Source organism: Anolis sagrei, chromosome 11 (assembly GCF_037176765.1).
Source record: "Anolis sagrei isolate rAnoSag1 chromosome 11, rAnoSag1.mat, whole genome shotgun sequence".
In the NCBI taxonomy this organism is placed as follows: domain Eukaryota; kingdom Metazoa; phylum Chordata; class Lepidosauria; order Squamata; family Dactyloidae; genus Anolis; species Anolis sagrei.
In genome coordinates, this window is record NC_090031.1 from 18849624 (window position 1) to 18874971 (window position 25348).

A 25348-nucleotide genomic window follows, 5' to 3' on the forward strand; every position below is an offset into this window, starting at 1 on the left:
GAGGCTAACAATAACATTAGCAGCAGCTTACTAATGCCTTAAAAGATCTCCATAACAAAGATAATCACTTGAAGCCTAACCCTACCAAGACACAAGTGTGTGCTTTCCACCTACGCAACCGTGAAGCCAACAGGAAATTGTAAGTCACCTAGGAAGGTCAAGAGCTTGGACATTGTTTCAATCCTAAATATCTCGGTGTCACCTTAGATCGAACACTAGCATGTAGGAAATACTGCACCAAGCACAAAGTAGCTGTACGCAATAACATCCTGCAAAAACTTACTGGCAGCGCATGGGGTGCAGACCCAAAATTAATAAGAGCATCAGCCCTGGCCTTGTCTGACTCAACTGCCGAGTATGCCTGCTCCGTTTGGCATAAGTCTGCCCATGCAAAGCATTGATCGAAACATACAGAATAATCACAGGATGTCTTAAACTTACACCTGTTGATAAACTCTACAAGCTAGCTGGCATTCCCCCCACCCCCACCCCCGATGTGCAATGGGAAGTTGCTGCTAAATGTGAGAGAAATAAGGTTGAACACTGTGAAAGCCACCCACTACATGGCTACCAGCCTTCTCCCAGTAGACTCGAATCAAGGAAAAGCTTTATGAGAACCACTCCTCTTGGCATCCCCCCAGCAACAGCAAGGGTATCCTCTGGGTCGCTCAACCAGGAAATCCCAACTGGATGGCCCCCACAAGAGAGGGTCTCCCTTCAGGGGCAAACCAAGAATGGGCAACTTAGAAGTCCCTGAACAGACTCAGAAGCGGAGTGGGCACATCAAAAGGGAACCTGGCAAAATGGCACTACCTAAAAGAATCCCACACCTTGTGTGACTGCGGAGCAGAACAGACAACTCCACATCTGTATGCTTGTCCACTATGCCCTGCCTCATGTACAGAGGAAGAGTTGTTGGAGGCTACAGACAATGCCGTTGCTGTTGCTTGTTTTTGGTCAAAAGATATTTAGCCGCCTGCGTGCCTTCTATTTTTAATCCATTTTATACTAATTTATGCAATGCTTTTGATAAGAAATAAACCAATAAGCAGCTTCAGCATCATTATATTGTTATTATCATCATCATCATCTTGCTTTCTGTTCCACCTTTCTCCTCATAGGGACACAAGGAGGCTATTATTATCATTATATCATCATCACTATATTATTATCATTAAATTGCCATCATTATTATCATTATATCATCATCATATATTATTATTATTATTATCTATATATATATATATATAGCTAAATTTTCTGTGCATAATGAGTACCTTAAAAACAAAAGAACCAATGAACGAAATCACACCAAATTTGGCAACAAAACATCTCACTAGACAAGGAGTGACCATCACTCAAAAAATTATGATTTTGTCATTTGGGAGTTGTAGTTTCTGGGATTTATAGTTCACCTACAATCAAAGAGCATTCTGAACTCCATTAACAATGGAATTGAACCAAACTTGGCACACAGAACTCCCATGACTAACAGAAAATACTGCAAGGGTTTGGTGGGCATTGACCTTGAGTTTGGGAGTTGTAGTTCACCTACATCCAGAGAGCACTGTGGACTCAAACAATGATGATCTGGACCAAACTTGACACAAATATTCCATATGCCTAAATATGAACACAGATGGAGTTTGGAGGAAATAGACCTTGACATTTGGGATTTGCAGTTACTGGGATTTATAGTTCACTACAATTAAAGAGCATTCTGAAACCCACAAACGACAGAATAGGGGCAAACTTCCCATACAGAACCCCCATGATCAACAGAAAATACTTAAGGCCATCCAGTCCAACTCTCTTCACCAGGGCAAGAAAATGTAATCAGAGCCCTCCTGACAAAGAGCCACCTAGTCATAAATATAGATAGATAGATATGATTCTCTCTCTCACACACAGATATAGTATCATAGATTTGAAAGAGACCCTTAAAGAAGGACTATGATATGTTGCATATTCCAGAGTAGGCAAACCAGACACTCTCCACATCAACACTGACAAAGAAACAACTAGAAATACTGTTTACTCACACGCATAAAGGAATTACATATATTAGAAGCCAACACTTTCTCATTACTTTATTTTACAGATCACCAGAGTGTGCCACAGCAATGAGTGGCAGGGGACAGCTAGTACTTTATATAGATGACATAGGAGTGAGATAGTTCCTGGCATTGGAGGCGTCTTTACCAGGTTTTAAAATGGCCATGATCTTAGTTTTCTTCCCTAGTCTGAGAATCTGTTTGTATGCCAAGCACTGATTGTAAATTTTCCAAAGCCAGTTTTCAGCTTTGGGGCCTAAGTGTTTGATTTGCGCCATCATTAAGCCATCTAGGCCGGGTGTTTTACCAGTTTTGCTTCGGTTAATAGCTGCTCTGAATTCCTAAAGTTTTAGTGGAGGTTTCAAGTCCTGCCGTCCTGTGCATTTGCACCTTTACTCTGCTGCACTTGACTATTATTATTGTCATCATTATATTATTATCACGAGCTGTGGTGGCACAGTGGGTTAAACCCTTGAGCTGGCTGAATTGCTGACCTGAAGGTCTGTCAGCCCCAGCTTCTCATGCAAGGACATGAGAGAAATATCCCACAGGATGCGAATACATCCTGATGATGTCCCCTGGACAACGAATGCCCTTGCAGACGGCCCATCCTTTCACACCAGAAGTTACTTACAGTATATTCTCAAGTTGCTCCTGACATGAAAAAAATTGGGTTGTTTTAAGCTTTTTGAGCTGTATGGCATGCCTGCCATAGTGCAGGTGAAAAGTCAGGAGAGAATGCTTCTAGAACATGGCCATATAGCCTAAAAAACCTACAACAACCCAGAGGTTCTGGCCATGAAAGCCTTCGACAATACATGAAAAAAAATCATTATATTACTATTTGAAACACAACAAGATGAGTCTACAGCAAACAAGGTCACTCTGCTGGCTGTTGTATTGGATCCCACATTGGACCCTCCCCAAGTGTCTAGGACTGTCTGATGTATTGATGAATAATGCGTGCAGATCCCAGTAAGGTGGCCTTATGCAGCTGACAGGTGGGGATTTTGTCAGCGTGTGGGTTCGTAGAAGGAAATGCGGTCGTGTAGATATGCGGGTCCCAAACTGTTCAGGGCTTTGTAGGTAAGAACCTGCACCTTGTGTCCAGGCCAAGGTCTTGAGGCAGTGCACCCAGTGTGCCGATCACCACCAAGACCCCCTTGACTGGTTTGTGCCAGAGTCTTTGCATTATTATTATTATTAGAAACACAACACGTTGAGTACACTATGCTGGGTGTTATACTGGATCACACGTCGGACACTGTACATATATTGTGTTGCTATATTTAATGTATATTTATTATAATATTATTATCACTGTATTTATTATTTTATGTGACTTACATTTTATTATTATATGTATTTATCTATCATGTAATTTTATTATTATATATATCCCTGATTGTGTTTAAGTGCAGGCCAAGGTCTTGAGGCACTGTGCCCAGTGTGCCCATAATAATAATAATAATAATAATAATAATAATAATAATAAAACTTTATTTATACCCCACCACCATCTCCCCAAGGGGACTCAGGGCGGCTTACATGAGGCTACACCCATCAATACAATATACATAATATAACACAAAAACACAACAGAAAATAAAAAAATAGAATAACCTAAAATACCAAAACCAATGTATATAAGCTACACAACTATATATAATCAAAACATTACGACATTAAAAATGATCACCATGGGCAGGGCCAAATTCAAGGATTAAAATTTTAAAACACTGGGATGTAAAATATCAGGGAGGGGCTCCGGGGGGATGAGGTAGGATTTAACTGCACAACAAGAAAATGAAGTGCTTCTGAGAGCATTTTATGCAGAGTTTGGTCAGAGATTATCATGTAATCAATCACTGAAGGAACATTGGAACAGCCAAGTTTTCAAGCTCCTACTGAAGATTGCCAGAGTGAGGGCCTACCTAATATCTCTGGGGAGTGAATTCCAGAGCCAAGGAGCCACTACAGAGAAGGCTCTCTCTCATGTCCCCACCAATCATGTTTGCGATGGAGGCGGGAGCGAGAGAGGGCCTCTCCGGATGATCGAAGAAATCATGTGGTTTCGTAGAAAGAAATGCAGTTGTGCAGGTAGGCAGGTCCCAAACCGTTCAGGGCTTTGTAGGTAAGAACCTGCACCTTGAATTGGGACTGGAAAATAAATGGCAGCTAATGGAGCTCCTTAAATAGGAGGCTTGACCGCTCTCTGTAATTTGCACCAGTTAGTAATCTGGCTGCTGATTGTTGGACCAGTTGGAATTTCTGGGCAGTCTTCAAGGGCAGCCCTACGTAGAGCGCATTGCAATAGTCCAATCTAGAGGTAACTAAGGCATGGACCACTGTGGCCAAATCTGACTTCATGAGGTACGGTCGCAGCTGGCGCACGAGCTTCAATTGTGCGAAGGCCCTCCCAGCCACCGCCGACGCCTGAGCTTCAAGCATTAGCACTGAATCTAGGAGGATACCCAAGCTGCGGGCTTGTGACTTCAGGGGGAGTGTAACCCCGTCAAGCACAGGTTGCCACCCTATACCTTGATCCGGCCTACGATTGACCTGGAGGACCTCTGTCTTGTCAGGATTGCTCCTCAGCTTATTTTCCCTCACCCAGACCGTCACAGCGGTCAGGCACTCGTCCAGCACTCGAGGGGCTTCCTTGGAATTAGGTGGAAAGGAGTAGTAGAGTTGGGTGTCATCCGCATAAAGATGGCACTGAACTCCAAATCTCTGGATGACCTCTCCCAGCAGTTTCACGTAGATGTTAAAAAGCATGGGGGACAGAATGGAGCCTTGCGGGACCCCACAGGTCAAAGGCCATGGGTCCGAGCAGGTATCCTCCAGCTTCACCAACTAGGAGTGACTCTCCAGGAAGGAGTGGAGCCACTGCAGTGCAATGCCCCCGAGACCCATTTTGGAGAGCTGCCCCAGAAGGATACCATGGTCGATGGTATCGAATGCCACTGAGATATCCAGGAGAACCAACAGGGACACACTCCCCCTGCCAAGCTCTCTTCGGAGGTCATCCACCGAGGCAACCAAAGCCGTCTCTAAAACCAGACTGTGATGGATCTAGATCAGTGGTTCTCAACCTGGGGTCCCCAGATGTTTTTGTCCTACAACTCTCAGAAATCCCAGCCAGTTTACCAGCTGTTAGGATTTCTGGGAGTTGTAAGCCAAAACACCTGGGGACCCACAGGTTGAGAACCACTGATCTAGATAGTTGGTGTCATCCAGGAATCCCATGCTCTAGAACCTTGCCCAAGAAAGGGAGGTTAGGGTACATTCTGCTGGCTGTTGTATTGGATCACAAGTCGGACACTTCTCAAGTGTCTAGGACTGTGTGGTTTATTGGAGAATAAGGCGTGCAGATCCCTTTTGCAGCTGGAAAATTATAATTTTGTCAGCACCGATTGTGTTTAAGTGCAGGCCATGGTCTTGAGGCCCTGCACCCAGTGTAAGATCACCACTGGGACCAGTTGCTTGTGCCAGAGATTTTATATTTTAATCATTATATGACCATTATTATTATTATTATTATTATTATTATTTTACTGACACAAAAACACAGTATGTCACAGCAAACGAGATCTATATGCTGGATTTCATACCACAAAATCACAAATTGAACACTTCCCAAGTGTCTAGGACTGTGTGATGTTGTTATTATTATTACTATTATTATTATTATTATTATTATTATTATTATTATATTTCTGTCCCACCTTTTTCCTCAGAGAAACTCAAGGAGGCTTAACAATAACATCATCATCATCATCATGACTATACTACTGTCATGACTGCCATCATTCAAGGACTATGGTGATCCCCGCACCCCTTTTTCTCCTTTCTCCCCAGGGGCCTCGAGGAGGAGGAAGAATCACCTCCCTCTCACCATCATCATCATCCGCCGGATTGCCCCTGGGCCCCCCCTCCCCTGCCTCCCTCCCGGCCCAAAGGGGGCGCTCCACACCCCTCCCTCCCTCCCTCCCTCCTCCCGGCCGGCCACTCCTTACCTGGCTCTCCATCATCATCCTCATCATCTTCCTCGCCTGGGCGGCGAAGGCGAAGGAAAGGCCTCCATGGCCGCCTTCCCTCCCTCCCTGCCTCCCTCTCTCTTTCGTCAGGAGGAGCGCCTGTTGCCTAGGCGACCGCGTTCACGGCGCCCCCTCCTCCCGGCGGAAAGGGCGGGACCTGCAAGGGGCGGGGCCTAAGGGGCAAGGCTAGGCGGAGAAGGGCGTGGAAGGGGCGGGGCCTGAGGGAAGGGGCGGGGCCCGCCGCAAAAGGCAAAGTGGAGCCTGAGGGAAAGGCGAGGCCTGGAAGCGGACGGGCCTATGGGAAAAGGCAAGGCGGCACAGGGGGGCGGGACCTGAGTGTAGGGGGCGGAAAAGGGGCGTGGCCTGCGGAAAGGACAGTGAAGGGGCGGGGCTTGAGTAAAAGGCAAAGTGGCGCCTGAGGGAAAGGGCGGGGCCTGGATGGGGCGGAGAAGGGGCGTGGCCAGGGAAAAACGCAAAGTGGAACCTGAGGAAAAGGGCGGGGCCTGGAAGTGAGCGGAGAAGTGGGCGGAGCTAAGAAAAGGCAAGGCGGCGAGGGAGCAGAGGGAAGGGGCGGAGCCTGAGGAAGGGGTGAGGTCTGACTGAAAGGGGCGGGGTCTGCGGAAAGGACAGTGAAGGGGCGGGGCTTGAGTAAAAGGCAAAGTGGCGCCTGAGGGAAAGGGCGGGGCCTGGATGGGGGCGGAGAAGGGGCGGGGCTATGGGAAAGGCAAAGCGACGAGGGGCAGAGGGAAGGGGCGGGGCCTGAGGAAAAGGCAAAGTGGTGCCTGAGGGAAAGGGCGGGGCCTGGAAGGGGCGGGGCCAAGGCAACAGGCAAATCGCGGAGGGGAGGGGCCTGAGGGAAGGGGCGGAGCCTGAGGGAAAGGGCGGGGCGGGGCGGGGCTAAGGCAACAGGCAAATCGCGGGGGGAGGGTCCTGAGGAAAAGGGCGGGGCTAAGGCAACAGGAAAATCGCGGAGGGGAGGGGCCTGGGGAAGGGGCGGGGCCTGAGGGAAGGGGCGGGGCTAAGGCAACAGGCCAATCGCGGAGGGGAGGGGCCTGAGGGAAGGGGCGGGGCCTGAGGAAAAGGTAAGGCGGAGCCTGAGGGAAAGGGCGGGGCGGGGCTAAGGCAACAGGCCAATCGCGGAGGGAGGGGCCTGAGGAGAAAATTATGTTGAAGGGGCGGGGCCCGAGGGAAAAGGCGGAGAAGGGGCGTGTCCTGAGGGAGGGCGGGGTCTGGGGAAAGGACAGAGCACGGAAGGGGCGGGGCCTGGGGAAAGGGGCGGGGCTTGCCAAACTCTCTGGGAGGCTGGCCGCCCACTGGATATTATTCCCAGCAGGCTGTCTCCCGCCTCATTTCACCCTTTCAGGAGACTCCAAAGTGCATCCCAGGGTTCCTTTCTCTCCCCGTTGGCGTGGAACTTGCCCACTGCCTCTCCCTTCACTCTTTCCTATTCTTTTCAATGGAATGGATCAGCAACTGAACAGCGGATGGGGGACTGACTCCACAGGATGGAAGTTGTAGTTCACCAAGGCACAGACTGTGACGCCCACCCACAAAGAGTCTGGATCACATTTGGCACACGGAACCCCCATGGACAGGTTTGGGGGCAATTGACCTTGACCGATAGGAGTTGTAGTTCGCCTACCTCCAGAGAGCACTGTGAACCCAACCCACAATGGATATGGACCACCCTTGACATGGATGATGGGGCGTGCAGTGCCTTCACTCACTTCCAGAGACCACTGCGACCCCCACAAATGATGTGCCTGAACCAAACACCCTGGTGACCAACAGAACTGGAGGGGTTTGGGGAACTGGCCTACCCACATGGGAGTTGTAGTTCACCCTACACTCAGAGGACCCTGAACCCCATCAGTGACGGATCTGGACCAAACTTGACACACAGATCCAAAATGCTTAACTGTGAATACAGGCAGACTTTGGGGGACATTGCCCTGGGAATCCAGGAGTTGTAGTTTGCCTGCATCCAGGAAAACTGTGATCCCAACCATCAATGGACCGGGACCAAACTTGGCACAGAGAAGCCCCATTACTTCCTGAACATACCACAGGGGTTTATGAGAATTGACCATGATTGTGGGCATTGTAGTTCACCTGCATACCAAGAGCACTGAACCCAGACAACGTCAGGTCTGGACCACACTTGACACACAGACCCAACATGGCCAACTGCAAATACTGCCACGGTTTGGGAGTGACTGCCCTTGTCATATGGGAGTTGTAGTTAACCCTTATCCACAGAGCACTGAATCTAGCCAACAGCTTGGCACACAGACCCAAGATGGCCAGCTGTGCATACAGGTCTGGTTTGGGGGCGATTGGCCACGATTCTGGGAATTGTAGTTCGCCCACATCGTTATGTATTTTCTAACGGGAGCATGAAATCAAAGACTGGCTTTTCCCTAATAAATAGTGTTACTAATTAACTAAATGATATTACCTAATACCCCAAAACAAACAAGGCCTTTTGCAAATATCCTGGGCACCACCCAAGCTAATCTATATATAAAATGTATAATATAACCTATGAGTGGATGTGGTGGCTTTCTGATTGGCTCCCACTTCCACTGGCCACTGCGACCCCCATGAATGACGGACGTGGATCAAACTTGGCACACAGAACCTCCATGACTCACGTTAAGACCAGGTGCAGTTTAGGGGAGGATGGACCACGGATGATGGGATTTGCAGTAATTTCAATCACTTTGGCTCTCATAGAACACTGTGACCCCCACCAATGACGGATAACAACCAAACCTGGCACACAGAGCCCCCATGACCCACTTCACATCCTGGTGCACTTAGGAAGAGACTGGACCATGGATGATGGGATTCACAATACCTTCGCTCCATTCCTGAGCCCACAATGACCTCCACAAATGAAGACCTGGACCAAACTTGGCACACAGTCCCCATCACTCTACATCCTGGTGCAGTTAGGAGAAGGATGGACCATAGATGATGGGACTTGCATATGGGAGTTGTAGTTCACTTGTACCCACTGAACCCAGCTGACATTGTATCTAGATTAAACTTGGTCTCTAAGCAAGTACCTAATAAAAGTGAAAATGTGTATGTGTGTATGTGGCTGGGGTGCCCACTTCTACTGGCAGCTTTAACCCACTCCAGTGACATTGCAGGTTATAGTGAGTGTCATGAACATGTAGCCCAAATGCTGCCAATGTCCTCCCCAAACACCAAACTGCCCACCACCCAGGGAACACTTTCATTTGGGGACAATTTCGCCCTAGATTTCATGTGTTTCCTCCACCGCAGGCACCCCAGTGTACCTGACTCTCTTCGCTGGTGTGGAATTTGCATGACCCCGCCCACTGCCTCTCCCTAAGCCTTTCGTACTATTTTCAACTCTGTCTGCACAACAAACAGAGTGGAACTAATCGGAAACTGAGGAGTTTGGGGGATTGGCTCCACATGATGGAAGTTGTAGTTCACCCTGAATCATTACATCTGGAATACTGTGTCCAAGTCTGGGCACCACAATTGAAGGGAGATATCGACAAGCTGGAATGTGTCCAGAGGAGGGCGACCAAAATGATCCACCAGTGTTCACATTTGAGCATATTGAGTATCCGTGCCAAGTTTGGTTCAGATCCATCGTTGCTGGAATCCACAGTGATCTCTGGATGGAGGTGAACTACAATTCCAAAGGTCAATCCCCACCTGTTGGTCATGGGAGTTCTGTGTCCCAAGATTGGTTCAATTCCATCCTTGGTGGGACTAGATGTCCTCTGAGGAACCCCATTTCCAACTTTAATGGGTTATGGACTGCCTTGGAAGGTATGAACTCTCCTTCCCTGGAAATTGTGAACCAGAGACTGGATGACTATCTGTCGGGAGGGATTAGACAGTGCCTTCCTTCATGTCAAGAAGGGAGTTGGACCGGATGCCTTTAGAAGTCCCTTTCAACTCTAGGATTCTATTATTATTTGATATATAACAATTAGTACACAGCAAACAACATCACCATGCTGGCCTTTGAACTTGATCCCATGTCGGACTCTTCCCCAATGTCTAGGTCTGTGTGATGTATTGGTGAATAATGCACGCAGATCCAAGTCGGGTGGCCTTTTGCAGATGACGGGGTGATTTGGATATTATGAGTACACAGCAGACACTCTGCTGTGTACTCATAATGGCTGTTGTATTGGATCACATGTCAGACACTTCCCAAGTGTCTAGGACTGTGTGATGTATCGGCGAATAATGCGTGCAGATCCCAGTAAGGTGGCAGCTGGCAGATGGTAATTTTGTCAGCGCCGATTGTGTTTGAGTGCGGGCCAAGGTCTTTAGGCACTGCACCCTGTGTACCGATCACCACTGGGACCACCTTGACTGGCTTATTTATTTATTTACATTATTTCTCGTGCCAGAGTCTTTGCATTATTATTATTGTTGTTGTTGTTGTTGTTGTTGTTGTTGTTATGCAGAGACTGGATGGCCATCTGTCAGGAGGAATTGAATGGGATCTTTATGGCAGAAGGAGGAGCCCCTGGTGGTGCAATGGATTGAACACTTGTGCTCGCAGGACAGGTCGTAGGTTCAAATCCAGGGAGAGTGCGGATGAGCTCCCTCTGTCAGCTCCAGCTCCCCATGCGGGGACGTGAGAGAAGCCTCCCACAAGGATGATAAAACATCAAAACATCCGGGCGTCCCCTGGGCAACATCCAATTCTCTCACACCAGAAGTGACTTGCAGTTTCTCAAGTTGCTCCTGACACGAAAAAAAAATGGCAGAAGGAGGTTGGATTGGATGGCCTTTGGGGGTCCCTCCCCACTCTAGGATACTATGATTCTTGAAATATTCTTTTTCCAAAACACATGCAAGAAACAACCTGGGCTTTTCCTCCCTAAATATTTTTATTGATATATATGTATAGGATTAGAGAAAGGAGGCAGGAACATGTACGTGCAATAAGCCACTCAAGGACTTCCTTGCCCAGTTTGAGGCTTTCCCTGCCAAAAGAAAGGAAGAAGAAAAATAAAGATTCTGTTTTAATTTAGATCCACAACCAAACTTCATAGAAACCTGGGTTTCTTTTCCTTCTCTTCAAAGAACTCAAGACATTTGCAATCTATTGCAATTTCTCACATGCAAAATTTCCACTGGGGCCTGATAGTGGCACCCATCAATAATAATAATCATCATCATCATCATCATCATCATCATGTTAGCCAACTTGAGTCCCTATCAGAGAAAGGTGGGATAGAAATAAAGATTATTATTGTGCAGGTACAACTGTACCAGGAGCTCCTATTTTGTTTGATTTGCATTGAATGTTTGTTGTAGTCCTAAATTTCAGGGACTCTGCAGATAGGTGGCTTCTTTTGGCTGCAATCATAGGGCAAGCCACCTGTCAATTATAGTTAGGTTCCCTGGTCCTGCCCCCTTTTGGGGGTTTTGGAGGGAATAGGAGCCTTTTTGAGTTCAGTCCACACAGAGAAGCCTTTCATACAGGACATAAAACCAAGAGCTCCTGTAGAAAGCTTCGTCTTCTACAGCTTGGCCGGGGAGAAAGGTCTCATGGCTTGGCCGGAAGATATACAGCCTACAGCCTGACCGGGGTTATACAGCCTTACAGCTCCTTTGCTGAAGGACTTCAGTCAGCCATCATGGAAACCTGAGTCTTTTCCCCTGGAAGTCTACAAAGCTCTGCTTGGTAAGGGTCACTCGCGGAAGCCAGAAGCAGTTGGTACTGGGTGTAGGGGCTCCACGCCAACAGAGGCAAAGACAGACTGCCCAGATTAGAGGTTAAGGATTTCCCCATTAGTTAAAATACAGTTTATGAAGATATTGCCTGTTCCCTGTGGACAAGATTGAGAGAGAGCCAATAGACTGTTAAGAAAGCTTTAAAGTACCTGTTTGTTTTCATTAATAAAGAACTTTGTTGAACCTTTAAGCAATCTAAAGACTCTGTTTTAAGGAAATCCAAGGGCCTTTAATCTGAGGCAGTCCCGGCATCCCGTTGGGCACACGGAATTTATGTCCTGTCTACAGTCTCCTGCACAGGCCCAGCGTGCGACAGCACAATTATTATTATTATTATTATTATTATTATTATTATTATTATTAGCCACCTGGAGTCCCTATGGGGGAAAGATGGGATAGAAATGATGATGATGAAAGGAAAGATAGAAATAAAGATAATAATAATAACAATAAACAATTTCCAATAATAATAAATAAATAAATAATTCTTCATAGTTTACCTATACGTCTTCAGGTGGGCTGGTGCACAGGCCTGCAGAGGAAAAAGAGATGATGATGATAATAATAATAATAATAATAATAATAATAATAATAAATCTCTATCACTGATATCAACATGGAGTTTGGTTTGGACAAATGTTCGACTGTGGCACTGAAGAAGGGAAAAATCATTGAAAGTGAGGGCATAAATATGCCCAATGGCCAAGCAATGAAGTGTCACCAGCCTATAAATATCTGGGCATGCTACAGCTGGACAACATCAAACATGAGCATGTGAAAACTGTGGTCAGCAAAGAATACACTCAAAGGGTCAGAAAAATTCTCAAAAGCAAGCTCAATGGAGGCAGCAACATCAAGGCCATAAACACCTGGGCCATACCTGTCATAAGATATACTGCTGGCATCATAAACTGGACACAGGCAGAACTGAGCAATTTGGACAGAAAAACAAGAAAACTCATGACCATTCATAATTCATTACATCCTCGCAGTGATGTTGACCGGCTCTATCTGCCTGGAAGGTCTGGTGGCAAAGGACTTTTACAAGTCAAACAAGCAGTTGAAGAAGAAAAACACACCCTGGCAGAATATGTCAAGGAAAGCCAAGAACCTGCTTCAATTGAAGTCAACAATCGGAAACTTCTCAAAGCACAGCAGACAAAGAATCAGTACAAAAAAACTGCACTCCAAACCAGAGCTGACAGCTGGCACAACAAAGCCTTACACGGGCAGTTCCTTGGCAAAATTGAAGGAAAAGTGGACAAGAAGAAGACATGGTTCTGCTTCACGAATTAAACCCTGAAGAAGGAGACAGAAGGCCTGATTCTTGCAGCCCAGGAGCAAGCCACCAGAACAAAGGCCATTAAGGCCAGGATTGAAAAATCAGCGGATGACCCAAAATGCAGGCTGTGCAAGGAACCTGATGAAACCATGGATCATATCCTCAGCTGTTGCAAGTAATTTGCACAGACGGACTACAAACAAAGACACAACTCTGTGGCCCAGATGATTCACTTGAACTTATGTCACAAGGACCACCTGCCAGCAGCAAAGAATTGGTGGGATCATAAAACCGCAAAGGTCGTGCAAAATGAACATGCAAAAATACTGTGGGACTTTCGAATCCAGACTGACAAAAGGTTAGGAACACAATATACCAGACATCACGATTGTGGAAAAGAAAAAAGTCTGGATGATTGATGTCGCCATACCAGGTGACAGCCACATTGAGGAAAAACAACAGGAAAAACTCAGCCGCTATCAGGACCTCAAAATCGAACTGCAAAGGCTCTGACATAAACCAGTCCAGGTGGTCCCAGTGGTCATTGGCATACTGGGTACCATGCCAAAAGATCTCAGCCGGCATTTGGAAACAATAAACATTGACAAAATCCCGATCTGTCAACTGCAAAAGGCCACCTGACTTGGATCTGCGTGCATCATTCGAAAATACATCACACAGTCCTAGACGCTTGGGAAGTGTTCAACTTGTGATTTCTTGATATGAAATCTAGCATATAGTTCTCGTTTGCTGTGACATACTGTGCTTTTGTGTCAGTAAAATAATAATAATAATAATAATAATAATATGTGTTGCCTGGTGTCTGTTCAAAACTAATGGACACCAGAGTGGAAATTTCCCAGGCAGTCCTTGGGAAACTACAACTCCCAGGATCGCAATAGCAGTGGGAAGTGCCTTATAGGAATTCACAGCCTAAGAAAGCCCTTGGCTTCTCTTACTCACCCATTTGATTTGCATAGTAGATCCGATCAGATTGGAAATTCAGGTTTTGGGCGAGGGCAAGGAAGCGCTCCTTGGCTTCTTCCGGAGGGGCTTCTTCCTTGGCTGGAAGAGAAAAGCACCATCCTGGTTTCTTCATCACCCAAAGGATTGTCCATCTATCCATCCATCCACCCACCCATGTATCCATATCTATATAACTATTTCGACCAGTATAGCTATCTATACATCTATGTCTATCATCTATCTGTCTGTGTCTACTAATACATCTATCTATTCATATATGCATATCTCTATCTAGCTATCTCTCCCTCTCTCTTTATCCATCTATGTCTATCTATCTGTCTTTCTATCTATGTATATCTATCTTTGTGGGGCTGTCTTCACTGTCATTCACCGCCTACTCCTGAGAAAAATGTAGAATATCACTAAGGACGACCACCTCACCCGCCTCATAGGAAACCTGCTACAAAACAGGAGCTTTTTTGTTGAGTTCCAGGACCAGAGAAGCAGACGGCGGAAACAGAAGAACGGCCTGCCTCAGGGGAGAGTGCTTGCTCCATCCATGTTCAACATCTACACAAATGACCAGCCACTGCCAGAAGGGACAGAGAGTTTCATCTATGCTGACGATCGTGCCATTACCGCCCAAGCAGGGAGCTTTGAGATGGTTGAACAGAAGCTCTCCGAAGCTCTAGGTGCTCTTACTGCCTATGACCAGCTGATCCATAATCCATCTAAAACACAGTAATGTGCTTTTCACCTCAAGAACAGACAAGCATCCCGTGTTCTGAGGATTACCTGGGAAGGAATCCCACTGGAGCATTGCAGCACACCCAAATACCTGTGAGTCACTCTGGACCGTGCCCTGACCTACAAGAAGCACTGCCTAAGTATCAAGCAAAAAGTGGGCACTAGAAATAATATCATACAAAAGCTGACTGGCACAACCTGGGGATCACAACCAGACACAGTGAAGACATCTGCCCTTGTGCTGTGCTACTCTGCTGCTGAGTATGCATGCCCAGTGTGGAACACATCTCACCATGCTAAAACAGTGGATGTGGCTCTTAATGAGACATGCCGCATTATCACGTGGTGTCTGCGCCCTACACCACTGGAGAAATTACATTGTTTAGCCGGTATTGCACCACCTGACATCCGCCGGGAAGTAGCAACCAATAGTGAAAGGACCAATGCAGCGACATCTCCAGCTCATCCCCTGTTTGGATATCAGCCAGCACATCAATGACTTAAATCAATAAATAGTTTTCTAAGATGTACCAATCTTAGAATTGGTAGAAAGCAAGAGTCCAAAAGTGGCAGGCTCAAACCCAGAACCTCAATTAATGGCTGAGACCAAATGAGAGACTCCCCCCTGGGCACACAGAAAACTGGGAAACTTGGAAGGCTCTGAACAGACTCTGGCACCATGAGATGCAGTGCCAACCTTAAGAAATGGGGCCACAAAGTGGAATCCACGACATGCGAGTGTGGAGAAGAGCAAACCACTGACCACCTGTTGCAATGCAACCTGAGCCCCGCCACATGCACAATGGAGGACCTCCTTGCGGCAACATCGGAGGCACTCCAAGTGGCCAGATACTGGTCAAAGGACATTTAATCAACTACCAAGCTTGCAAACTTTGTGTTTTGTTTGTTTGTTTGTTAAAAATGCAATGCAACTGTCTGGTCTGCCCCTGACACGATAGATAGATAAAAAAATAAATATCTATGTATCTACTAATATATCTCAGTCTATGTCTGTCTACAGTATCTATCTATCTATCTATCTATCTATCTATCTATCTATCTATCTATCCATCCATGTATAATCTTTCTCTCTTTCTCTCTGTCTATCTCCTGCCCGAAACCTACTGTACAGATGCAGGAAGTGTTCGTCCTCCATTTCAACATAAACAATGTGATAGGTCTCGTAATCCGTCTCCACAAAATAAAATGTGATCTTGCCATCTGCAGAAGGAAGAAAGGGAGGGAAGGAGGGAGGAAGAAAGAAAGAAAGAAAGAAAGAGCTGTTGAAATTGTTCAGAATGGCTTTATTTCTCTGTATGAAACAGAAACAGACATTTTGCGGGTTTTAAATTATATTACTTTGGGTTTGATCCAGAAAGGACAGTAATAACCGAAATAAGATAATTATTATAATAATTATTTGACAGTTCAATGTTTTAAAAGCAGGGAAATAACAAGAGCAACAACAACAATGGCGGTATCTATTTGCAAAAGCCATTTCAAATTTAATGGCAAGAGATAAAAGTGGGGCATTAATAATAAATACTATAACAAGAATGTGATGATAATCATAATGTAATAATAAATACAAAATTAAATGTAATAATAATAATAATCTATATAAATAAAAATGTAATGTTAGTTTGTGCTACCATCAGAACTCAAAAGCCACTGGGGGAATTGACACCAAATTTGGACACAAGGCACCTAACAGTCCAATATATGTCCTCCACTCAAAAAAAATGATTTTGTCATTTGGGAATTGTCGTTGCTGGGATTTATAGTTTACCTACAATCAAAGAGCATTCTGAACTCCACCAATGATGGAATTGGGCCAAACTTAGCACACAGGGCTCCCATGACCAATAAAAAAAACTGGAAGGGTTTGGTGGACATTGATCTTGAGTTTGGGAATTGTAGTTCACCCACATCAGAGAGCACTGTGGACTCAAACAATGATGGATCTGGACCAAACTTGGCACAAATATTCCATATGCCCAAATATGAACACGGATGGAGTTTAAGGGAAACATTTGGGAGTTGTAGTTGCTGGGATTTATAGTTCACCTACAATCAAAGAGCATTCTGAACTCCACCAATGATGGAATTGGGCCAAACTTAGCACACAGGGCTCCCATGACCAATAAAAAAAACTGGAAGGGTTTGGTGGACATTGATCTTGAGTTTGGGAATTGTAGTTCACCCACATCAGAGAGCACTGTGGACTCAAACAATGATGGATCTGGACCAAACTTGGCACAAATATTCCATATGCCCAAATATGAACACGGATGGAGTTTAAGGGAAACATTTGGGAGTTGTAGTTGCTGGGATTTATAGTTCACCTACAATCAAAGAGCATTCTGAACACTAATGATGGAATTGAACCAAACATGGCATACAGGACTTCCTTGACGAACAGAACACACTGGAAGGGTTTGGTGGGCATTGACCTTGAGTTTGGGAGTTGTAGTTCACCTACATCCAGAGAGCACTGTGGACTCAAACAATGATGGATCTGGACCAAACTTGACACAAGTATTCCATATGCCCAAATATGAACACAGATGGAGTTTGGAGGAAATAGACCTTGACATTTGTAGTTACTGGGATTTATAGTTCACTACAATTAAAGAGCATTCTGAAACCCACAAACGACAGAAATGGGGCAAACTTCCCACACAGAACCCCCATGATCAACAGAAAATACTTAAGGCCATCCAGTCCAACTCTCTTCACCAGGGCAAGAAAATGTAATCAGAGCCCTCCTGACAAAGAGCCATCCAGCCATAGATATAGATAGATAGATATGATTCTCTCTCACACACACAGATATAGTATCATAGATTTGAAAGAGACCCTTAAAGAAGGACTATGATATGTTGCATATTCCAGAGTAGGCAAACCAGACACTCTCCACATCAACACTGACAAACAACAAGCAATACTGTTTACTCACAAGCAGAAAGAAATTACATATATTAGAAACCAACACTTTCTCATTACTTTATTTTCCAGATCACCAGACTGGGCCACAGCAACGCGTGGCAGGGGACAGCTAGTAATAATAATAATGTAATAATGTGTGGCATGGAGCCACCGATGGCACAGTGGATTAAACCACTGAGCTGCTGAACTTGATGACCAAAAGGTCAGCAGTTCGAATCCAGGGAGCAGGGTGAACTCCTGCTGTTAGCCCCAGCTTCTGCCAACCTAGCAGTTCAAAAACATGCAAGTGTAAGTAGATCAATAGGTATGGCCTTGGCAGGAAGGTAAGGGTGCTCTATGCAGTCATGCCAGTGGCAACGTGACCTTGTAGGCATCTAGGTACAACGCCAGCTCTTGGGCCTAGAAATGGAGATGAGTACCAGACTCCCAGAGACTTTGCCTTTACCTAATAATGTATCATCAAAAGACACCACCCCCCCAATTCAAAATATTACATTGATCAACGTTATACAGCAGCGAGGCGTTCCATGAGTTAACACAACTGGGATCGACGATCTAATGAATTTCAAGAATGGAGATCTGCAGCGGCAGCTACCAAGGTCCAGGAAAACTCCCAATCAGGAAGGACGGACTTTTCCTGATGGGCCTCCCGCCTCTCCTTGACTCCTTAGGCCTCCTCCGCCACTCACTCCCACATTCCCATCTATGGAGGCCAACCCCCTTTCTCCACACCCGCGCCCCAAGGTATCACCCCACACCAAACCATCCACGAACCCCAGTGGGCCCGGGAAAGGTGCTTTTTCCCACAGGCAGCCCCTGCCATTGACTTGTATTGAGGCTGTCCTCAGGTGAACTCTCCCTTGACCTGGTTCCCAGGCCTGCCATTGCAGTGAATACCGAAACTTGCTATTTTCTCAGCGTCACCCTTGAATCCCACCCCCTTCTCCATCCTGCCCTTACCAAACTATGTCTCCCGTAGACCCATCCTTCTCCCAAGTGCAGGTTCCTCCACGATGCGCCTGCCTGCCTGCCTCCATTTCCACAGGCACAGAGACCACATAGGGTCTCCCCATGCACTGCAAACCCCTTGCGTATGTGCCCCATTCTCTGGGAGTTTCAACAGGCTCCAGGAGCCTTGATGCGTCCTTCAGTCTTTTCTGACTTTTTGCCCCTTTTCTATCCTTATTTATTGATTTATTTATTTGCAGTTTTTATATTCTGCCCTTCTCACCCAACAGAGGACTCATGGCGGATCACAATGCACACGGCAAACATTCAATGCCATAGACACACAACATATATAGACACGTACACAGAGGCTATTTAACTTTCCAGCTTCATGAGGGTATGCTTTTTTTTTTTTTTTTGAATTCTGGCCACCAGGGGAGATGTCGCTTCACCATCCACTTGTGATACCGATGGAGTACTTTCTCATTCTTTTGCATGCTGCTGGAGAGTTTTATGGCGTCATAAATTAGTTAAATTAGCCTCCCGCATAAGCGGCACCTACATTTCCTACTTGACAGATGCAACTGTCTTTCGGGCTGCAAAGGTCAACAGCAAGCTAGACAAATGGTTGGGAGCTCACCTGGGCTGGCTTCAAACTCATGACCTTTTGGGTTTTTTAATGCAGCTGACTCCCAACCCAATAATGGGATCAGGGGAGGGAGGAGACCCCAGAGACCCTTGTGCCACTTGTGGTTTTAGGTCTCCAACAAAGGGAATCCTCCGCAATACTATGGGCTCTGTTTACGTGTGTCTATGCTTTAATCCTATGCTTTATATTCCAATACAAAAGTACCGATTGTCACCTAACGGGCTCAGTATCCGCAGCTTAGGTTCCAGTATCTGTGGCCTGGATCTCACAATGTACAGCCATTTAAATTTCAAATGTATGATAAACATGATAATAAGTATCAAAATAAATGTAATAATAAGAATAATGTAATAATAAGAATACATGTAATGATAAACGTAATAATAAATATAAGACTAAACGTAAAAATGATAAATATAAGAATAAATATAAAAACAAATGTAATAATAATAATACATTGATAAATAAAAATAATAAATGTCAGAATTATAAATATGATAATAAATATCAAAACAAATGTAATAATAATAATAAATGGAGAAATAAAATAATAATAAATTTAAGAACGATAAATATAATGAATATAAAAACAAATGTAAGAATAAATCTATAAAGCTATATCTATATAATACAAGTGATGTTGGGAGTTGTAGTTCACCCACATCCTTAGACATTTTCTAATGGGAGCATTCTTGAAAACACAAGCAAACAATGACTATTTCTCACAAATAGAATTACAAAAGACCTAACCTTATTTAAGCTTCCATAAGAATAAATGTAATAATGGTGGAGGCTCCTTCTTTGGAAGCTTTTAAACAGAGGCTGGATGGCCATCTGTCAGGGGTGCTTTGAATGCAATATTCCTACTTCTTGGCAGGGGGTTGGACTGGATGGCCCATGAGGTCTCTTCCAACCCTTTGGTTCTATTCTAATGATAAATGCTATAATAATAATAATAATAATAATAATGTCACCTTCAGTTTCAAATATGGCAAGTTTCAAAGCATACAGGACAAGCCTTTTCCGCCGGCAGTCCCCATCTCTGGAAAAGGAAAGGAAAGGAAAGGGTTTGCAAAAAAGGACCATAAATGGACTGTATCCATCACACTGGTTCAATGAGACAGAGTCCTGGGAGTTGAAGTTTCCAAGGCCCATTGCTTTCTATGGGTGTGTTTACACTATAGGATTAGGGTAGTTTGACATTCCATTGAACTGCCACAGCTTAAATGTGATGGGATCCATCCCAGGAGTTGTAGTTTGGCACAATCCAGAGCCATAGAGTAGGAGCTCCAACTCCCAAAGATGGCAGTTCAAGGGATGTCGAACTGGATTAACTGAATTAAATAATAATTAAGTATGTTGGTAGGGATTTCAGCAAGGACTGCAGATTTATTTATTTTTTATTTATTTCGGTTATTTCTACCCCGCCCTTCTCACACCGGAGGGGACTCAGGGCGGCTTACAAAGGCACAATTCGATGCCAGCATCAACATAACAATAGAATAAAAATATAGCAACAATTAAACAATTAACAAGCAGTTTCTGCATTACAACAATAAAACCAATAAAACCGATTTCACCATCTCATAGTCCAAATTCCAATTCCACTTTGTCAGTCCTGTCAGTCCTAGTCGTCTGATTGTCCTTATCTAGTTGTCAGATTGCCCAAAGGCCTGGTCCCACAACCATGTTTTTAATTTCCTCCTGAAGGAGAGGAGGGATGTTGCTAACCTGATTTCCGCCGGGAGTGAGTGCCACAGGTGAGGGGCCACCACTGAGAAGGCCCTGCTCCTCGTCCCCACCAACCTCACTTGTGATAGCAGTGGGGTCGAGAGCAGGGCCTCCCCAAATGATCTCAAACTCCGGGGTGGGACGTGGAGGGAGATGCGTTCGGACAGATACGCTGGACTGGAACCGTATAGGGTTTTGTAGGTCAAGACCAGCACCTTGAATTGTGCTCGGAACTGAACCGGCAGCCAGTGGAGGTGGTGTGCTCCCTGTATGACACTCGCTGAACCATTTGAAGTTTCTGAACAGTCTTCAAGGGCAACCCCACGTAGAGTGCGTTGCAGTAATCTATTCGGGATGTAACAAGAGCGTGGACCACTGTGGCCAGATCAGGCTTCCCAAGGTACGGGTGCAACTGGTGCACAAGTTTTAATTGTGCAAAAGCTCTCCCGGCCACCGCTGAGACCTGGGGTTCCAGGCTCAGCGATGAGTCCAGGATCACTCCGAAGCTGCGAACCTGCGTCTTCAGGGGGAGTATAACCCGTCTAACACAGGTTGTAACCCTATGCCCTGTTCAGCCTTATGACTGACCAGTAGGACCTCTGTCTTGTCTGGATTCAATTTCAATTTGTTAGCTCTCATCCAGTCCGACACAGCAGCCAAGCACCGGTTCAAGGTCTGGACGGCCTCCTTGGTGACAGGTGAGAAGGAGTGACAGATTTGGACATCATCTGCGTAGAGATAACATCTCATTCCGAAACTCCGGACGATCTCCCCCAGTGGCTTCATGTAGATGTTAAACAACATTGAGAACAGAATTGAACCCTGTGGGACTCCACACGACAACGGCTGTGGGGCCGAACAGGTGTCACCCAGTAACACCTTCTGGGACCGTCCCTCAAGAAAGGACTGGAGCCACTGCAAAGCAGTACCACCAAGTCCATATCTATGAGGCGTCCCAGAAGGATACCGTGATCGACGGTATCGAAGGCTGCTGAGAGGTCCAGCAGAACTAAAGGGGTCTGTGTCCAGCGAGCTTCCAGTAAATCAGATAATATTATTATGACTATGCCATAAAGAGGGCTCTGTTCTGGGCCTTTCAGGGCTGTTCAACATTATTATTATTATTATGTTATTGTTATTATTATTGTACCCTTTCCTCTTCATCCTGGAAAGATAAGGCAGGAAAAAGACATAAAAGACATCCAATAAATTAAAAATTTGGGGGAAGTGATGACATAGGTATGCAGATGATTCCTTGGTTGACTTAAGTATCCAGTTAAGCACCTTCTTACCGGGGGATATCGATTTTGAGGACCAGGTCTCCGTTGCTCAAAGGCTGGGTGGTATAGGCATACATTGTACGCTCCAAGGGATACTGCTTCGCCATTGCCCCTGGATACCATTTCCCAACAAGCTAATAAATGAATAAAAATCAGCCAATCAATAATCAGTCCTTTTTCGTAAGTCCCGGATGATAGTTCCATTTGAAACTATACTAAACTCCCTGCAGAATGAAAGGCATATAAAATATTAATTTGAATCCATAGATCAAAACCTCATATCCATTGGGAGTGGGTTTTCATGACTTGTCTCTCTAGGTGTTTTCATGGGCCTCTAATGCAACTCCATGGTATGTTTGTATTGCACATTGGCCATAGAGTCACACTGGAAGATGACTCTAGAGTGGCCCCTCTAGGCAGTCCCGTGGTCCTCCAATTTGACTCTAAGGCAGTGTTTCTCAACCTTCCTAATGCCGCGGCCCCTTAATACAGTTCTTCGTGTTATGGTGGCCCCCAACCATAGAATTATTTTTGTTGCTACTTCACAAATGTAATTTTGCTACTGTTATGAATCATCATATAAATATTTCATATGCAGGATGTATTTGATACAAATATGCAATATGCCCATTTTGGGGGGGGGGGGGTAATTAATTTTGTCATTTGGGAGTTGTAGTTGCTGGGATTTATAGTACACCTACAATGAAAGAGCATTCTGAACTCCACCAATGAGGGAATTGAACCAAACTTGGTACACAGAACTCCCATGACTAACAGAATACTGGAAGGTTTTGGTGGGCATTGACCTTGAGTTTTGGAGTTGTAGTTCACCTACATCCAGAGAGCACTGTGGACTCAAACAATGATGGATCTGGAAATAAACTTGGCACTGATACTCAATATGCTCACATGTGAACACTAGTGGAGTTTGGGAAAAAGAGGCCTTGATATTTGGGAGCTGTAGTTGCTGGGGTTTACAGTTTACCTACACTCAAAGTGCCCCTTGAATCCAACCAATGATAGAACTGGGCCAAATTTCCCACATAGAACCCCCATGATCAACAGAAAATACTGCAGGGATTTGGGAGGAATTGACAGTGAGTTAGGGGAGATGTAGTTCACCTACCTCCGGAGAGCACTGTGTTCCTAAGACCATCAGAAATATGTGTTTTCTGATGGTCTTTGGTGACCCCTCTGACACCCTCTCGTGACCCCTTCAGGGGTCCCGACCCCCAGGCTGAGAAACGCTGCTCTAAGGTATACTTTCACCAAACATAGACAGAAGAACCTAGAAATGCCCTCTCTAGACATTTCCATGGTCCTACAATGGCAAGCAAGTTGTGCTGGAGGACCTAATGATACGTATAGAAGCATTCTCTCTAGGCATTTATGTGGTCCTCCTAATCAACTCTATGCTATTCTTCTACCATTGATCACACTGGAAAACCTGGAGGACCCGTCTAGGCATTTCCATGGTCCTACAATGGCAAACAAGTTGTGCTGGAGGACCTAATGATGCCTATAGAAGCATTCTCTCTAGGCATTTATGTGGTCCTCCAAATCAACTCTATGCTATTCTTCTACCATTGATCACACTGGAAGAACTGGAGGACCCCTCCAGGCATTTTTGTGGTCCTCCAATGTAACTCCGTAGTATGCCAGACATTGACAAGGTGGAGGGTCTAACATTATCAATGCAGGTGTCCTCTCTAGGCATTTCTGTGATCCTGCAACTCAACTCTATGTTATGCTTGTTCCATTGAGCACACTGGAGGACCTAGGTGCCCCCTCTAAGCATTTCTATAGTCCTCCAATGTGACTCTGTAGTGTCAGAATGTCTGTACCAGCTTGGGCCTCACTGCTTTGACCCTCCATAACATGATATGAAGAGGGGAAGGTTGGGAAGATGGATGAAATCATACTACAGATAAGACCTTCTGGTCTTGGGGGAAACCAAAACTATAGGATGGTTACTGTGGGAATAGAGTGTGCCCAGTAGAGGGGGATGGGACCGGAGAAAGATATACACAGGGTGTTTGATGGGAAACCTTTAGAACTGTTTTTCTTACGGTTGTGTTAAAATAGAATTAACCTGTTTCCAAAGACTGTTCTTTGTGAGCCTGCTTTTCATTCCAAGAGCTTCCAGAATTTAGTATGCCAGGCGTTCACAAGAGAATCAAGGTGGGAGAATCTAACAATATCAGTACAGGTGTCTGTGAACCGCCTGCACAACTCTAAGGTAAGCTTCGTCCAGAAGTCAGTCTTTCCTTAGGCTTTTGTATAGTCCTGGGACATATCCTGTCCATTTACGGGATGGTTGGCACCACAGAGAGAGACCAGGGCCCAATGAGGAGGCCTGGGAAGGCTGTAGGCCTTCCGAAACTACAGCTTCCAAGATCCCATTGCCTTGAGCAGTATTGAACGTGGTATCAAAGTGTATTTATTCCCTGGTGTAGATGCTCTAATCGTCTATGGGTCCTGTCTGATTCTCTATTTTGCGGGAAGACCCATTTACCTTCTTCCAGAAGAAGTCCTGCTGCACTGGGATGTCCAGGAAAGCGCCAATGGATCCTAAGCAGCACAGGGCCAGAGCCAGACCGAAGCCCTGCTTCATCCTCGTTCGTTGTGGGGAAAATATCGCAATGGGCAAGGAGGACCTCGTTGTTGACTTTATAGGATTTTCTGGTTCGAGTTTGTTCCAAGAATAAAAAGGGTGGGCGGAAAGAAGCCGTTGACCCTTTGAGATAATGCTGGGTCTCTCCTGGAGGAACATGTTGCTCTGGAACTCTTTGGAGATAAAACAATGCTATGTACCGACATATCTCCAAAATCAATCATAGCGTTGGAGGTTCTACTTTTGCTGAAAAAGGATCAAATGCTCGGGGGCGTCTACATAGCAAAATGGATGGACATTGACACTGCCATGGCTCAAGGCAATGAGACCTTGGGGAAGGTAG

The 25348-nt window shown here is 45.4% G+C and overlaps 2 protein-coding genes across 2 annotated transcripts in view; both read right to left on the reverse strand.

Moving 5' to 3' along the window:
• RALGDS (ral guanine nucleotide dissociation stimulator) overlaps positions 1-6227 on the reverse strand; it is a 56343-nt gene extending 50116 nt beyond the window's left edge. Inside the window, exon 1 of the mRNA XM_060757113.2 lies at positions 6074-6227. Coding sequence (XP_060613096.1) covers positions 6074-6100 — 27 coding nt within the window. The 5' untranslated portion in view covers positions 6101-6227. The remainder of the gene's footprint in view (positions 1-6073) is intronic.
• A 6112-nt stretch (positions 6228-12339) lies between these two features.
• LOC137097689 (epididymal secretory protein 4-like) lies at positions 12340-25026 on the reverse strand. The gene is made up of 6 exons (XM_067472249.1): positions 24907-25026; positions 22404-22525; positions 20355-20422; positions 15960-16055; positions 14085-14186; positions 12340-12371 (listed from the first exon to the last, which is right to left on the reverse strand). The coding sequence occupies exons 1-6, from the start codon at positions 25003-25005 to the stop codon at positions 12340-12342; spliced, it is 519 nt and encodes a 172-aa protein (XP_067328350.1). The 5' UTR covers positions 25006-25026.
• Between the last annotated feature and the right edge of the window lie 322 nt (positions 25027-25348).